This window comes from Hypanus sabinus, chromosome 11 (assembly GCF_030144855.1).
Source record: "Hypanus sabinus isolate sHypSab1 chromosome 11, sHypSab1.hap1, whole genome shotgun sequence".
Taxonomy (NCBI): Eukaryota; Metazoa; Chordata; class Chondrichthyes; order Myliobatiformes; family Dasyatidae; genus Hypanus; species Hypanus sabinus.
Window position 1 is genome coordinate 89,392,569 of NC_082716.1, and position 18,028 is coordinate 89,410,596.

Consider the following 18,028-nt stretch of genomic DNA (forward strand, 5'->3'; position numbering starts at 1 on the left):
GTTAATAGATTTTTGATAATCATTAAATTATATAGTGGGGAAAGGCTATGGAGTTGGGGCTAATTTTATCCAGGCTTTTATTCATTCAGCAATGGAAATGGCTCAATAAAAAATAACATCTGTTCGTATATTCCCATCCCATGTCTAAATAATGCAAAATTGAAAGTTTATTGTGAATGCAGTAGGGCATGTAATTAATAACTTTGTAGTAGATGCAAAATATATAAAACTGAGTGAAGTGAATCAAAATACTGAATTTATGAATCCTTTGTATTTTTAAGGTTTATTTTTAAAAAATTATTAGAACATTTGAAAAATGCACAAAATCTTTTATTTTGGACTATTATATTTCCTACCCACTTTGTTGCTGTAAAGGCTAATTTATAATTGTGCGTCGCATCTACGCCATAGGTACCGGCATATCCTATGCCGTACCCTATGCCATAGGGTGACGTGCACCTCCCCAAAAAAAGTAACTCACGAGTCGCAGCGACACAGACCGCAACAACTGTGATTGGTCTGCTTGGTAGCATCACGTTTCCGGTTGCTGCTTCTCCACTGTGTCTGTACACCAATGCAAAATAGATGAACCAAATATACCTACCGACATGCAAAAGTGTTTGAAATGCATTTCCTCGTCCATGTTTCTCATGAAGAAACTCAACACGGTGGCATAGAAACCCCACTGCCAACTAGCATTTTGGCACACACCAATGCATGCTCGCTACGGCGTAGAGCCTACGCAGAAGTGAAAATCAGGCCTACAGAGTCGCCAATATACACAAGTATAAATCGGCCTTAAGATGGCGCCATTAAGTGGTGACTCTTTGCATGCAGCTCTGTTGGGACTATCCTGCTGGTGAATGTGCAGTCTCTGGAAAATAATACTGAAGACTTCAGAGGAAGGTTTCTATATCAGAGGGACATCTGAGACTGCTGTATACTTTGCTTTATGGAAGGATGTCTATCCCCCGCTATTTTGGATTCAGCGCTGTAGCTCAGTGTCTTCACCATTCTCTACAAAGACAGGACAGCTCAGTATTTTCAAGACAGGACTTGGAGTATGTTTTATGATTAACTCAGCATGTGTATACAAACATGATGGTTCTGTCTCAACCCTGTTCACCTGACCTGGAACATTTAGCAGTCAAATGCCATCCATTTTATTTGCCAAGGGATTTTCACCATCAACCAGGTAGTGGTGTACATTCCAATTCAGGGCAACTGTAGGCATTTTCTGGAGGAGCTGAACAATGTAATTAGCAGACACGAAACTGGACCCTGATGCCTTCCTTATCATTGTAGGAGATTTCAATTAGGCCAACTTGAAGAAGTTTCTGAACAACTATTGACAGATGACCTGTAGAATCAGAGGAGCCAACACACTTGAACAGTGTTATACCACTATCAGGAATGCTTACCGTGCCATCCCATGTCCACACTTTGGAAAGTCCGATCACTTGGCTGTACTTCTACTTCTAGCTTAGAGACTAAAGCCTGCAGCATCAGTGGTGAGAACCAAGAAGTTATAGTCAAAGGAGGCAATACAGTGCTTACAGGACTGCTTTGAATCAGTGGACTGGCCAATATTCAGGGATCCATCTTTGAGTCTGAATAACTATGCCACAGTTGTCACTGACTTCATCAAAACCTGTGTAGATGAGTGTGTTTCTTCAAGAACATACTGGACATACCCAATACAAAAGCCATGGATAAACCAGGGGATTCATAGTCTGCTAAGGGCTAGATCTGTGACATTCAAGACCAGTGATCCAGTACTATGCAAGTCCAGGTACAATCTATGGAAGACTATTTTAACACTGAAAAAAACAATTCTGAGATTAGAGACAGAATCAAGTGCATGTCAGCTCTGCCAAGATTTGCAGGTCCTTACTTCCTACAAAGCAAAACCTAACATTTATGGCAGTGATGCTTAACTCCCAGATGACCTCAATGCCTTTTGTGCACGCTTTGAAAGGAAGAATAAAACTATACTTGTGTGAATCCCTTTAGCATCTGGTGAACCTGTTATCTCTGTCTCAAAGGTCGACATCACAACATCTTTCAAGAGGGTAATACTCACAAGGAGTCAGGCACTGATGGTGTACTTGATAGGACTGTGAAACCTGTGCCAGCAAACTGGCATGAGTATTCCAGGACATCTTCAATCTCTCACTGCTACATTTGGAGGCTCCCACCTGCTTCAAAAGGGTGACAATTAATCCAGTGCTCAAGAAGAGCAGGGCGAGCTGCCTCAACAACTACCACTCAATGGAACTGACATCTTCTGTGATGAAATGTTTTGAGAGTTTAGTCATGGCTAAAATCACTTTTGCCTAAGCAAGGGCCTGAACCTGCTGCAGTTTCCCTATCACTACAATAAGTCTACAGCGGATGCAATCACACTGACTCTCCACTCGGCCTTGGTTAACCTGGGCAATAGTAATAGTTCAGCATTCAATACAATCATCCCCTCAGTTCCAGCCAAAAAGCTCCAAAGCTTGGGGTTCTATGCTTCCTGCTGCAACTGGATCCTTTTACTTCCTCATTGGGAGATCACAGTCTTTGTGGATCGAAATAACATAGAAACATAGAAAATAGGTGCAGGAGTAGGCCCTTCGGCCCTTTGAGCCTGCACTGCCATTCAGTATGATCATGGCTGATCATCCAACTCAGAACCCTGTACCTGCTTTCTCTCCATACCCCCCGATCCCTTTAGCCACAAGGGCCATATCTAACTTTCTCTTAAATATAACCAATGAACCGGCCTCAACTGTTTCCTGTGGCAGAGAATTCCACAGATTCACCACTCTCTGTGTGAAGAAGTTTTTCCTCATCTCGGTCCTAAAAGGCTTCCCCTTTATCCTTAAACTGTGACCCCTCCTTCTGGACTTCCCCAACATCAGAAACAATCTTCCTGCATCTAGCCTGTCCAATCCCTTTAGAATTTTTTATGTTTCAATAAGATTCCCCCCTCAGTCTTCTAAATTCCAGTGAGTATAAGCATAGTCAATCCAATCTTTCTTCATATAACATTTCTTCCTCGCTGACAATCAACACTGGTGTATCTCAAGGGTGTGTGCCTAGCCCACTGCTCTACTCTCTCTACACCTGACTATGTGGCTAGGTAGAGTTCAAACACCATCTATAAATTTCCCAACGTCACAACTATTGGCAGAATTTCAGATGGTGATGAGGAGGCATACAGGACCAAATGTGTCACAACAACAACCTTGCACTCATCATAAGTAAGATCAAACAATTGATTTTCAGGAATGGTAATCAAGGGAACACACACTACTTCTCATCAAGGGTGTAGAAATGAAAGGGTGAGCAGTTTCAAGTTCATGGTTGTCAACATCTATTCTGGGCTCAACTGGTGCACTACCACCTAGTATGGAGAAGCCACTGCACTGGATCTGAATAAGCTGCAGAAAGTTGTAAACTCAACCAGCTTCTTCTTGATTACTAGCCTCCCCAGCATCCAAGACACCCCTAAAAGGCAGCATCCATCACTAAGGAACCCTCTTCTCATTGCTACCATCAAGGAGAATTTACAGGTGTTACAAACCCCGTAATTGGGTAACTTACCAGCAAAGATAGAGACGTCCGTTGAAGTCCGATGATACTATTTTTAACAGTATTTATTAGTAAAAATACACAAAAATAATATCAATGCAAATATACAGATAATATACATCATCAATACTAAACCTAAAAGTGCGGGGTATAATAATAATCAATAAGAAATAAGCTCTATCGTTGTCTAGGGGATAATGTATTGTCCGATGGAAATATATAGTTCGTTCAGTTCATACAGGCTGCAGCCGTTGGGGACCGCTGTGTTGCAATTGTTGGAGAGAGAGAGAGATTCAGGAGAAAAACTTGCCGGCTTTCCTTTATGATTTCTATCCGTCAGGTGTCTCGTTTCGTGGCCGTTCAAGTGTGACCTCTCCTTTAGCTAAACCGTTCTTCCGTGATGAGCCTGCCACCCCAGCAAGGGAGGACGCACATGAGCTCTCACCGGCTTTCGCTATAAAACGCTGTCACCGGATTTCTAGCATTTCTCCTGGTGCGTCTAAAGGGGTTGTTCCCCAGACCCCTCTTTTATTCTTACTCACGGGGTCTCAGCTGTCAATCAGGTTGGGATGATGCAATCCTCAACCAGATCACTCTGGTTGTCCCTTGAGGGGTTTCAATGAATAATACAGTATTCCATACACAATTCCATCTCCAAGAGACAATGGCTGTTATCAGTGGTTCCGTTCCGCTGATGTCAGGACACATTCCAAACCTTGTATATTCTGGGTGTCTCTGTCTCACTTTCTGGGTCCCAGACCTGAAATAATAGCTATCTTGCGATTCTCAAAAAGGAGGGGGGCGACTTTGTACCCTTCGGCCCCTCGGAGTTGCTCCACCTTCGTAACACAGGAGCCTGGAGACACTCACTTATTCGCTTCAGGAACAGCTTCTTCCCCTCTGCCATCAGATTTCTGAATGGATAATGAGCCAATGAACACTACCCCAGTATTTTCCCCTCTCTTTTTGCACTGCTTATTTAATTTATTTTTATATATACTTACTGTGTTTTACAGTTTTTAATTATGTATTGCAGTGTGCTACTGCTGCAAAACAACAAATTTCACAACATATGCCACTGATACTAAACCTGATTCCTGATTCTTCTGGTTAATGGTTTATGTTAAGTGTGTATATTCCAACAATACCAGACATCCCATCCTGCAAAAACTCATTTCAGGAGGTAGCACCCCTGCCCCCTGCAATCTCATATCCCCCCCCACACCCCTGGTCGACCTCCAAGGGTGTATCTAATATTTTGTTTAGTGATTTTTGTCTAATCTGTACACCAAGTTGGGTATATACAGAAAACGTGACATTAAAATGTGTACTTATATTATCATGGAGTCATTTTTTTAAGCAAGCCTACAGGGAGTTTGGCCTCATCATATAGGACATCAATAGAGTAGCTCTTTATCAGCTAGCCGGCTAGTTTAAATAACGTTAGCTATACAAATGAACGAATGACCCCTGTTAAATTCACCTCAACATGTCTTTTACATTTTAACCCACCATGAGCAATAGAAAAGGCACTGTTGCAAACAGTGCAGTGAGCAACACTGTCATTATTTTTGACCCCTATTAGGCAGGGGTACACTTTAGTGTAGTCTGGGATGAAGTACGTTTTATATTTTCTTTTTTTGGAACACTCTGCCATGGCGCTGCAGGACACTAAACTGAACTGATGGACAATGAAAGAGAGAGAGAGGTCAACTGTAAAGCCCGCCCACAGAGAAAACTGATAGGTCTACTTAGCACAAAGAGAGACCAATCAGGATGCCCCCTCCCTCTCCAAAAAATTGATTTCTGGGATATTGTATATAATTTGCGGGCATCAGGGAGCCACTATCAATATGCAGGAGACACCCAAAACTTCTGGGAGAGGTGGGATGTCTGCAATACTGTCATCAGTTTCTTTGCACTGAGCACACTTTCAGATACTGTGCACATGTAGCTAAGACACTATACCACAAAGTATGGCTGCATTTCCTCAACAGTAAAAGTAACTTTTACTGGGGTGTGTATCATATCTCATTTCAGCCACATTTGAGACTTCTGAAGTTGCTTTTAAGTTTGTGTACAATGTCCTGTGTATGTTACTCAAAATGGCTTCTTTGGTTTGTTACAACTAGGAATGCTTCTTTGTCGGGTAAGTGTTTCTCTCGCCATTGTTTCGCTTTAGAATGGCTGATATGGTAATTGTATTCATTTGTTAATCAATGGGGATTGTTATAGTGTCTTGTGAGGCTGGGAACTTGGGGGAGGGGTTTTCGCGGGTTTTTGGTGTGAGGGGAGTCGGGAGGAAGACGCCGAGGAAGGTGGACGTGCGCTGGACTGCTCATAAGACCACCGGGGTGGTCCCAGGTGTGACGGCGTGGCGGTCGTTGGTTCGTTGATTGAGCTCCAACGAGTGCACAAAACAGACTGAACTTTGATAAGTTGGCACCTTTTGTTTTTTTCCTTATATATATATATATAGTATTGCCTAATGCTCTTTTAATTTTAGTAAACTCTTTATAGTGTATTTCATAACGGTATTTGTTGTGGGTTTGATACTGTTGGCGGGCGCGAGGCATAAACTCGATTCTCACAGCACCTGCGCGAACGGGAGGTGGGTTGGTGAGTTGCTGGAACTCCGTTTCCCCTAGACATATACCAGCCTTTTGGGTAAGTGGTACATTTGCAAACACGAGGAAATCTGCAGATGCTGGAAATTCAAGCAACACACACAAAATGCTGGTGGAACACAACAGGCCAGGCAGCATTTTGTATGTGTTGCTTGCTTTTAAGTTGATAGTTTTGTTCTGTTGATTGTCCTCCACCAAGAATTAAGATGACACTTTTAAATTCATTTCAATTATGCTTCCTGTAGTCAATAGAATGAGAAAACAAGGGTTTGACCCTGTCAGTTAGAGTTGTGGTAAGGATATTCCCATATCTAAGCAGAAAATGCGCTATTTCTCTTTACTGATATAGGACATTGTTTATCCAGGAGGCTTTGGGGACATGGCTGGGAATCCCCAGGCCATTCCCAAAATGCCTTAAAAACAGTGATCAGAGAGTCATTGTAATTTCCAGTATATTTTAGTTTGAATCTATAAGATGCCATGTCTGGTCGATGAAAATCTAGTGCTAGATTTGGGATCTAGTGAGGACAAATCTGTCCTGTGCAGCACTTGGAGAAAGTATTAGCGGGTACTATAGTGACTATGGTACTAGTGGTCTTTGCATAAGACTCAAGGAAAAAGGGTTGCTGGCACCAGCTTTATTTTCAAATAGTTCTTCTTATAGAGATGATATAGTCATAATAGGCTGCAAGTCAAGTTGAATTACTAGCTCCAACTTTAAGAAAACAACTAGCTTTTAGGAAGAAGTATAGTCTTTCAAGCATGTTTGGATAAACTTTGAGATTCATCCTTAAAGTTTATCTCTGAATGTAACCTCATTTCTTCAAAGGCACTCTGTTGTGATTGTAGATGGCTTGCTTCCCTTCCCATTCTGCAGTAGCTGATATGCCATAAAGGAACCAAAGAAACTGTATACTTGATGAGGGAAACAAGTATTTTTGGAAGGTGGCTGTTCACCTGGTAATTGCTTGCCACAATAGAGCCTAGAATACAATGTTTTTTTTAGTGGTCTACCCAAAGGGTGGGCTGGCCAGTGGTGTAGTGGCATGAGCACTGGACTTCAAAGCAGATGGTCCCGAGTTTGAATTCTCTGGTTCCAACCTGTAGCAGCAGTATCTGTGGAATGAAGGGCTAATCATGTTTTCCTTTTTAAAAAATGGAATCCACATTGCAAATTAGAGGGTTGCTCTTTGGCCACTTGGAAAAGATGGTTGATGAGCATTGACCATGTAAAACCAGCCATTACAAAAATAAGATTAAATTAAATTTTCTGAATTGCATGGACTTTTGATTTAAAATTTACCTCTGAATATAATAGCACAGATTTGAAACAATCATTGTTTTCAAAAATTGTCCTGATTTCAGGATTGGGCAATTGGCATTAACAGTGTATTTTCTTTTTCCTCTTTACATATTTAAGATAATTTCATATGATATCAATGGTTAACAGATAATTTGATCATTAAGCTGTTCTGGGATTTTCTGTTGTACAGTAGAGCTTGCTGTGGGTAGGATTGTGACCATTCAACCTCCTTAAAATGATAATTAACTCAATATCCAGCCAGACCTGCTTTTCAGGAAATAGCTTTAAACTTACATTTCTCTGGTAATTTCATGGAACATTTATTTTACTCTGTATTCTTGACTCTATGTATTAAATTTCCTGTTCTTTTGTCCATTCATATTGCTCATTGCTTTCAAAATAATGTTGGAAGAGACTCCATTGGCTATATGTTTGTGCACTTAGAAGAATAAATATAGGAATGGTGTTTGGACCTTCAAGCATGTGCCATCATCTTTCAAGAATGATCTCCCTGAACATGTTTCTTGCACAATGCCCATATTGCCTTAATGTTAAGAATCTGTTGATCTTTGTTTTGAAATATCACAATAACATGCCTCCACAGATCTCCAGAATAGAGGATTCCAAAAATTATTTGCTTGAAGAAATTACTCTTGCATTCAGTGCTAAGTGACCTACCCAATGTTTTGATACTGACCGTAAGATCTAGACTTTTCAAATAAGATGAATATATTCCCTTCATTCAACCTATGTAAATAGAAGTTTTATCTGCTCAGCCACCCCACATAAAGCGTACACACTGTATGAGGAGAAGTTCAGCAGATGATTCTTTGGAACCAGTGAATCTTCATTGCATCGCTTCTATGACGAGAATGCAACCAAGGAGTCTAAGAGTACATTGTAAATCAGGTGCTATCTCAGCAAGGCTAGACATAATTGTAGCAAATCTTCACTAATTTGTACTCGTTTCCTCTAGAAATAAAGTCCAGCGTAACTGTTCATTAGAGCTGCAATTTAGCTTCTGATGACTTGCATATACAGTAAGTGCACCCAAATACTTTTTAACATCAATGTTGCCTAATCTTTCACCATTTAGAAGTTAGTTTTTCCATTATGTGCACCAAAAAGAATAACATTTTTTCCATATTTGTCATATTTATGTCACTTACTTAGCTCAACTTTAAGCATTTTCCTCCCAAATCTCAATCCCAGCTAATTTTTATCAACAAATGTGAAAATTTAACACTTGATCATCTGTTCAGCTTAATCGTTTATATTGGTTATATATAAACCTATCCCTTTCATAACTCACAGCCTGTAAACCTAAGGATTTGTTTATTCTCATTATTTGTTTTTGGTCTTGTAACAAATTTTCAATTCACATCAGGTTACTCCAATTCCATATATTCTAATCTTACTGACCAAATGACCCGATCAAAAGATCTAAGTGCACCATATCCACTTCCCCTTATCCCCTCTGTCATTCTCAAAGTAGATTAGATAAAAATAATTTTCCTTGCATAAATCCATGCTCAATTCCATGACCATAAGGCATAGGAGGAAATTGGGTCTTTTGGCCCATCAAGTTTGCTCTTCCATGTCTGATTTATTCCTCTCAACCACATTCTCTTGCCTTCTCTCTGTAACCTTTGACACCCAGACTAAACAAGAACCTATCAACCTCTGCTTTAAATATACCCAATGACTTGGCCTCCACAGCACTGAATTCCACAGATTCACTACCCTCTGGCTAAAGGAATTGCTCCTCATCTCTGTTCTAAATAGATGTCCCTCTATTCTGAGGCTGTGCCCATGGATCCTAGACTACCCCAGATATAACTTCTAGTTTAAGATGGTGCTACAGAATACGTGTGTCAACTCACTGGTAGTTCAAAAGGCAAGAAATTTGACTAAAAACTAATACTAATACATTACCACTAACACTTTTTCTGAAGTAAATTATGGTAAATTATCACCACAATGAAAAGGGAGTGAAGTCATGCAAAGGGAGTTTGAGGAATGAGCCGTGCTGATGTGTTGCAGAATTGATATAGATGGAGTGAGCCTTTCAGAGAGGAGAAGTCGAGGCAAAGGAGTTCTGATGCCAGTACAACTGGCCTGGGTGCAAATGAGCATGGAAGCTATAGGAAGGATAAGCAACCTAATCTTGGCACCGTGGTTCAGGGAGCCATTCAAGAGGGGGAAGAGAAGAGAAATATTGTTGTAATTGTGGATAGTATAGACAGAGGAATAGAAACAATTCTGTATCATGAGGATCTAGAGTTGTGAAGGCTGTGTTTCCTGCCTAATGCCTGAGCTTGGGATATATCATCTGATGTGCAGAGGAATTAGAAGTAGAAGGGAAAAGATCGAGTTGTCGTGGTCCATATGGGTACCAACAACATAGACAGAGCAAGGAAAGAGCTTCTGCTGAGAGAATATAAACAACTAGGGACTAAATTAGAAAGCAGAACTAAAAAGGTAATAACCTCAGCTAAATGCAAATTGGCACAGTCAACAAGATGACAGTGTTAAACGTGTGGTTCAAAGATTAGTGTTGAAGTGAGTTTGAATTTGTGCAATATTCACACCAGTAGTAGGCAAAGAGGGAGGAGATAAGGAAAGATGTGACAGGCTCCACTTGAGCCAAGTTAGGATCAGAATCCCGGTGAATCACATTACTAGGGCTGTGGATAGGGGAGTGGGTTCAACTGATTGAAAAATATGGATAAAGTTAAAAAGAGAAGGAGAGCAGAGGATAGGTTACTGAAATATCCAGAATTTAAAAAAGGACGGAAATATTAGAAGGTGGTAAGAATTTAACTTCAGGCTACCTGGAGACAAATTTGAGAAAGAGATGATAAATACAGGACTGAATGCGTTATGTTTGAGTAGATACAGAATTTGAAACAAGGTAGATGAGCTTATGGCACGGTTAGAAATTGGCACATGCAATGTTGTGGGCATCACAGAATTGTGGCTGAAAGATTACAATTGGGATCTAAGCAGATAAGGATACAAAACCTATCAAAAAGACAAGCAGGTGGGCAGAGAGGGTGGGTTGGCTCTGTTGGTAAATATGATGAAACCATATCCTTAGCAAGAAGTGATATAGGATGAAGCATTCTTGTGGTTAGAGTTAAGAAGCTGCAAGAGTTAAAGGACCCTGATAGGAATTACAGTATATACAAACTCTGAGCAGTAGCTAGGATGTGGCATTAAACTACAATTAGAAATCAAAAAGGCTTGTATAAAAGACAATGTTATAGTGGTAATTGAGAACTTCAATAAGCAGGTAGACTGGGAAAATTAGGTTGGCGCTGTATCTCTAGAGAAGGAGTAAAGACATTCCCCAATGGTTGAGCCCACTGGGGAAGAGGCAATTTTATGCTATGAAACAGATTTGATTAGGTAAAGGAACCCTTAGGAGCAAGTTTTAATATAACAGAAATCACCCTAAAATTTTGAGAGGGAGAAGCTAAAATCAGACGTATCAGCATTACAGTTGAGTACAGGTAGCTACAGAAGCATGAGAGAGGATCTAGTTAAAGTAGACAGAAAGAGAACCCTAGCACGGATGATGGTAGAGCAGCAATGGCAGGAGTTTCTGGGAGTAATTCAGAAGATGCAGGATCATTTCATCCTGAGAAGAAGCAGCATTCTAAAGGGAAGGTGAAGCAAAGGTGGCTGACAAGAGAAGTCAAAGACAGCAGAAAAGCAATAGAGAGAGCATACAATATTGTGAAAACTAGCGGAAAGCTAGAGGATTGGGAATCTTTTTAAAAACATTAAAAGACAACTAAAAAGTAATAAGAAAAGAAATATGAAGATAAAAAGGTAATAAAAAGCACCACTGCCGGCAACGGTGGTGGAGGCGGATACGATAGGGTCTCTTAAGAGGCTTTTAGATAGGTACTCAGAGCTTAGTAAAATAGAGGGCTATAGGTAAGCCTAGTAATTTCTGAGGTAGAGACATGTTCAGCACAACTTTGTGGGCCAAGGGGCCTGTATTGTGCTGTAGATTTTCTATGTTCTAAAAGCTAACTAGTAACATAAAAGAGGATACTAAAAAGTATTTTCAGATATAAAAATAGAAAATGAGAAGCAAAGGAGGACATTGGACCACAGGAAGATGACACTGGAAAAGTAGTAATAGGGAACAAAGAAATGGCAGACTGTTACATACCCCGTGGGTATCTTGTGACTGTCACATGACCATGATGTAATTGAGTCTCTGCTGGGCATGATGTAATGGTCTTGGGATGGTGGAGTGATGTAATTTTCCTGCCAGTGAGAGGTCATGTTTCAACAGGTATAAAAGGGGAACGCCCTGCAGTGATGCAGGTCTGTTCTTGGCTTAATTCGTCAGTGACTCCGTTATGCTATGTGTTCGTCTCATGACACAGTTTTGTTTTAACATGGAGTTTTACTTTCTATTGTAAGTTGTGCCGGCAGATGTTAAAACCACTGCCAGTTTTGATTCCCACCTTTGCAGTCCGGTTGGAGAATGAAGAATTTATTGAAGTACGGAAAACCCAAAGGATTGAGAAAAGTTGGTGTTGTCGGCGGTGAAACAGGTTCGACCTTATTTGATCCTCATTCAGAAGGAATTAGTAACCTGCATCCGAGATGGTCCCTGCTGAAGAGCAGAAAGGACTGAAGCAGGGTTTCACCAAGGAAAGTTCAGTGCCTTTAAGCCATTTTATTTCCTTCATCGTAAATCCTTCGGGCAAGGCATATTTCGGCTGGGATCAGCAGTAACATCGTGTCGTTGAGGAATTTGTTACTTCCAGGAAAATCTCTCCTAGTTGACTGTGTAAATCATTTGGACTTTTGCATTTACTACTTTTAAGAACTGTGTTCACATTTATCGCTTTAAGAACCGTTCGAGTCGCCGTTTAGCAGTTAACTTCTGGTTAAGATAGTCGTTTGTTTACTTTTGTTTTTTGAGCAGTGTTTAATATATGTTTTATTTGTTTGTAAAAAAACCTGTCTCAATTCTATATTCATTGTTACCGTATTGTAACATGGACGAACTGGTTAAGTACTTTGTGTCAGTCTTCACTGTCGGTACATGTCAGAACTTTGAAAGTGTCAGGGACAGAGATGAATGTAGTCACTGTCATTAAGGAGAAGGTGCTTTAGAAGCTGAAAAGTCTGAAGGTGGATAAGTCACCTGGCCAATATGGTGTACACCACAGGGTTCTGAAAAAGGTATGAGGAGATTGTGGATGCATTAATAGTGATCTTACAGGGATCACCAGAGTCAATAATAGTTCCAGGGGATTGGTAAATCACAAATGTCACTCTACTCTTTAAGAGGGAGAAAGACGAATAATGAATTATTGGCTGTTTAACCTGACTTCAGTGGTTGTGTATGCAACGCCTATTGCGAAGTCTTAGAATGCTCATTCAACATCCAACAAATACCCAGTCACATCAGGTGTACAATACCAAATGGAAGATGCATGATGAGGGAAAATTGGAATCCTCTGAGTGTTTTTCATTTAATAGTACATGATCCTAAACCCCATTGTTCTTACTTCAGTTAACAGACACAATATGCTGGAGGAACTCAGCAGGCCAGGCAGTATCTATGGAAAAGTACAGTTGATGTTTCAGGCCAAGACCCTTTGGCAAGACTGGAGAGAAAAAGCTGAGGAGTAAGTTTAAAAGATGGGGGGAGGGGAGAGAGAAATACAAGGTGATAGGTGAAACCTGAAGGGGGAGGGATGAAGTAAAGAGCTGGGAAGTTGATTGGTGAACAGAGTCTTCCCATCTTCAGAAGTTTTCTGATGACTCTGCCGTAGTTGGATGCATCAGCAGGGGAGATGACGCTGAGTACAGAGGTGAGGTGAGGTGGGTACTGAGATGAGGTGGGAAACTTTGTCACATGGTGCAAGCAGAATCATCTGCAGCTTAATGTGAAAAAGACCTAAGGAGCTGGTGGTGGACCTGAGGAGGGCTAAGGTACCGGTCACCCCTGTTTCCATCCAAGGGGTCAGTGTGGACATGGTGGAGGATTACAAATACCTGGGGATATGAATGGACAATAAACTGGACTGGTCAAAGAAAACTGAGGCTTTCTATAAGAAGGGTCAGAGCCATCTCTACTTCCTGAGGAGACTGAGGTCCTTTAACATCTGCCGGATGATGCTGAGGATGTTCTACGAGTCTGTGGTGGCCAGTGCTATCATGTTTGCTGTTGTGTGCTGGGGCAGCAGGCTGAGAGTAGCAGACAACAACAGAATCAACAAACTCATTCGTAAGGCCATTGATGATGTTGGGGTGGAAATGGACTCTCTGACGGTGGTGTCTGAAAAGAGGATGCTGTCCAAGTTGCATGCCATCTTGGACAATGACTCCCATCCACTCCATAATGTACTGGTTAGGCACAGGAGTACACTCAGCCAGAGACTCGTTCCACCAAGATGTAACACTGAACGCCATAGGAAGTCATTCCTATCTGTGGCCATCAAACTTTACAACTCCTCCCTCGGAGTGTCAGACACCCTGAGTCAATAGGCTGGTCCTGGTTCTTCACTATTCTTGGTTGGTGCGGCTGTAACGAAACCCAATTTCCCTCGGGATCAATAAAGTATGTCTGTCTGTCTGAAAGAGATACAGGGCTGAAGGAGGAGTCTGATAGAAGAAGACAGAAAGCCATGGAGGAAAGTGAGGAACACTTGGAGGGAGGAGATGGGCAGGCAACGAGATAATGTGAGAGAGGGAAAAGGGAATGGGGAATGGTGAAGGAGGGGGAGCAGTCTCCCTGTCCATTCATTCCCTTCCCACTGATCTCTTTCCTGGCATTTATCCTTGAAAGTGGAACAAGTACTACACCTGCCTCTCACCTCCTCCTTCACTACAGTTCAGGACCCCAAACAGTCCTTCCAGGTAAGGCAACACTTCACCTGAGTCTGTTGTCCGATGCTCCTGGTGTGGCTTCCTGTCTTATCAGTGAGACCCGACGTAGATTGGGAGACTGCTTCGCTGAGCACCAGAAAAAGCAGGATCTCCCAGTGGCCACCCATTTCAATTCCACTTCCCATTCCTATTAAGATATGCTTGTGCATGGCCTCCTGCACTTTTGTGATGAGGCCACACTTAAGTTGGAGGAACATCCTGGGTAGCCACCAACCCGATGCCATGAACATCAATTTCTTGAACTTCTCACCATTCTCCATCCCTTTTTCCCTGTCTCACCTTATCTCCTTTCCTGCCCATCACTTCCCTCCAGTGCTCCTCCCCTCTTTTCTTTTGTCCTTGGCTTTCTGACCTCTTCTATCAGACTCCTCCTTCTCCAGCGCTGTATTTCTTTCACCAGTCAACTTTCCAGTTCTTTACTTCATCCCTCCCCCTTCAGGTTTCATCTACCACCTTTGTGTTCCTCTTTTCTCTCTCCCCACCTTTTAAACCTACCCCTCATTTTTTTTCTCCAGTCCTGCCAAAGGGTTTCGGCCTGAAATGTCAACTACTCTTTTTCCATAGATGCTGCCTGGCTTCCTGAGTTCCTCCAGTATTTTGTGTATATTGCTTGGACTTGCAGCATCTGCAGAATCTCTCGAGTTTGTGATTGTCTTACATCAGTAGTTTAATTTATTTAATAGTGCCACGATAACTTGATAATCATAAATACATAAAATCTTCCTGAATATTGCTTTTTTTAAAACTACAATAAAATTCTGCAGGAACCGTTTCTATTATTCCCTTTGTCCAGTGCCACGAGTTGGGAGGAATGGCTCTCGAGGGCACATGAAAACCCACAGGTAATAATCTCTTTCTAAGAGGAATTCACATGGCTCATTTCCCTCTGTCCAAAGTATAATCAGGGTGGTGGCACTAAAATGGATCAATGAATCTGCTTCCTCTCTTTTGAATCAACTGACCAACATGGTGGTAGATTTTGAAATTTGGATTGCCTTTCTGTCTCTGGGTGTTTGATTCAGTTTCTTCCTGATGTTAAAGTATTGAGTGTATTATTGTGTTGTACATTCTGATAATGTTTCTTGTTCTGATTAATAAGAATTTTACCATGACAGTGCCACAGAAGAATTCAACAATGTTCTAACTAGGAGCAATTTAATGTTATGATAATCAAACTTTTTTTTTAAATGAGTACAAAACATTTCTATGCTTGCTCTTGTGGCATTTTGTGGTCACATTTGCAAATTTGCTAAAAAGAATTTAAATTTCATTTTGTGAAATGTACACATATATATATTTACTTGCACTTAACATTGCACTTTCCAGTAGATAACAGTTAAAAAAGGAACAGCACCTGCTTCATTGAATGCTGATAAGGTTGTAAATGTATTCGTAGCTCCTTTAGTACTTTATTTACTAAAAACAATAAATTGATAATACTGCTTTGTGCTATCAACAGATCTTTGATTTTTTATTGTGGAGCTCTTAATCTTGGAGTTCACACATGCATAGGTGCAAAACCAGCTTGAAAATACTTATGCAGTCAGACTGCTCTGGGAATGTAGGTGCAAAGTACTGGCCTCCACTGATGTTTCTGCAGTAATAAAATGATAATCTTATTGCTGCACGGTTCAATGTTGAGTGAACCAGTGAGAGTGTGTGCAGCACTTGCCTGAGAGTGGTGATGTGTTCCAGATGGGACAAGGAGTTGATAGGATAAGTTTTCATAAGCACAGTATTTTTTGTTTAAGGAACTTAAAATAATGCTATTTGATAAGAAATCATAGACAAGTCAAACAAATGCACAGATACATTCTTCCTGGAATGTAATTGGAACAGGAACCAAAAATGACAGGCTTTTCCTTAGTTTTGAATTCTGAATCACAATGTATTTTTCCTGCTCAAATCAATTGCTTCAGCACAACCTGTGAACTCAGCATGAATTTTCATGGGTTTGTGTAAACCAAGTGCATATACTGTAGTACCTAATTTAGTACTCAGGATATGTTACCGTGAAAGATAGCGGTAGAACAGAGCAAGAGAGAGATATGGATGCGAAAGTAAGAGAAGAAAGGAAGGGATGGAGTGGGGGAGGGAGGGATGGTGACAGAGGAGCTGCTGTTACAGGATCTTGGTGCAAACACTTGCCCCTCTTACCTAGGCAATGTGCAGAGATTGGCTCGGTGAGCTATTGTTGAGTGAGTGTAGGCTATTCCCGCCTCTGCCTGTAAGGAGTTTGTGCTTTCTCCCTGTGACTGCATGGGTTTCCTCCAGGTGCTTCAGTTTCCTCCCACAGTCCAGAGACATACCAGTTGATAGGTTAATTGATTGTAGCAAATTTCCCCATGATTAGGCTAGGGTTAAATTGAGGAATTGCTGGACTTGAAGGGCCAGAGCGCCAATTCTGTGCTGTATGTCAATAAATGCAATAAATAAAACAGTTTCTACTCTCAAGAGAACATGGACAGAATTAGAAAGGAAAAAAATTGCTATTAGAATAAACTAGTTTTCATTTAAAAGTGATTCTAACATCCAGGTAACCAAGCTGTCACATAACTGTTCTAGCATGAATCATAATTCAGTTTTTTTGAAGGGAACATTTCTGGGAAGTGCCTGAGATTAATTTAGAAATGTCCATTTCACATAAAGTCATCATTACTCCATTATTTGCTGTTCAGGATAAATAGAATCCTGTTTAATTGCAACATAGCCTTGGTTGATTCCATTACATATGCATTTATGGAAATCGTTTTATGTAATGGTGCTGTCCAAAAGTCATTTGAAAACATATACTGTAAGGTGAAGCATGAACACAAATCTCAAAAATGTTCGGTAATTTTCAACAAATTGTGATGCTGTGTCTGCTCTGATTTAATCAAGCAAATAATTTGAAATGACAATGGTGAAATTTAAATACAAATCATTTTGGGTATGTAGTTGGAGCTCTGAACTGTATTGAAAAATAGCTTTCTGGCTTTTACATGTTAAGAAAAAAATAGGATACCCTTCAAGATACCCTTCAAGTTGAAATGCATTGAAGATCCTTGACCCATTTTGGTTTGTTGCATTGTATCAATGCTCATCACGTTATCTTTTTCTTATTCCCAGTTCTGTGGAATCTGAAGAGCTGGCAGTGAACTTCTTCCCGGGATGTGTCATAATTCAAGGAGTTTTGAGAAGGAAAACGCTACTGAAAGAAGGAAAAAAGCCTACGGTAGGTAAAGATTTTCAATAACATTGTTAACAGAAGATAGCACTGATGTTCAAGTTTTGTAACAAAGTATATGATATATAGGAGATGCATTATGTTATTAGAAGTTTATTCTATATATTTTCTCCATTTTTACATTATTAAAGACCAATGTGTAAATGTATTTTTGTCTAGGAATTCCAACAAGACTTAAGTTTGTCCCATGGTCATTATTTGATCTAGATTAGGATGAATATAGAACATGGATATATTTATAAGCGAAAAAGTGAATATCTGCAGATACTGGAAATTCAAGCAACACAAACAAAATGCTGGATGAACTCAGTAGGCCAGGCAGCATCTATGGAAAGGAGTACAATTAGTTGATGTTACTGGCTGAGA

At 40.6% G+C, this 18,028-nt stretch overlaps 1 protein-coding gene across 7 annotated transcripts in view; it reads left to right on the plus strand.

Moving 5' to 3' along the window:
- ralgps2 (Ral GEF with PH domain and SH3 binding motif 2) overlaps positions 1-18,028 on the plus strand; it is a 542,667-nt gene that overhangs the window by 442,975 nt on the left and 81,664 nt on the right. For 5 of the 7 annotated variants that reach the window (XR_009514826.1, XR_009514827.1, XM_059984874.1 and 2 more), the window contains 2 exons: positions 15,201-15,278; positions 17,545-17,650. Coding sequence is in view for 3 of the 7 variants with exons in the window: in XM_059984874.1 (XP_059840857.1) it covers positions 15,201-15,278; positions 17,545-17,650 (184 nt within the window). In the remaining 4 variants the exon portion in view is untranslated. The remainder of the gene's footprint in view (positions 1-15,200; positions 15,279-17,544; positions 17,651-18,028) is intronic. The other 2 variants (XR_009514828.1, XR_009514829.1) reach the window with 1 other exon arrangement.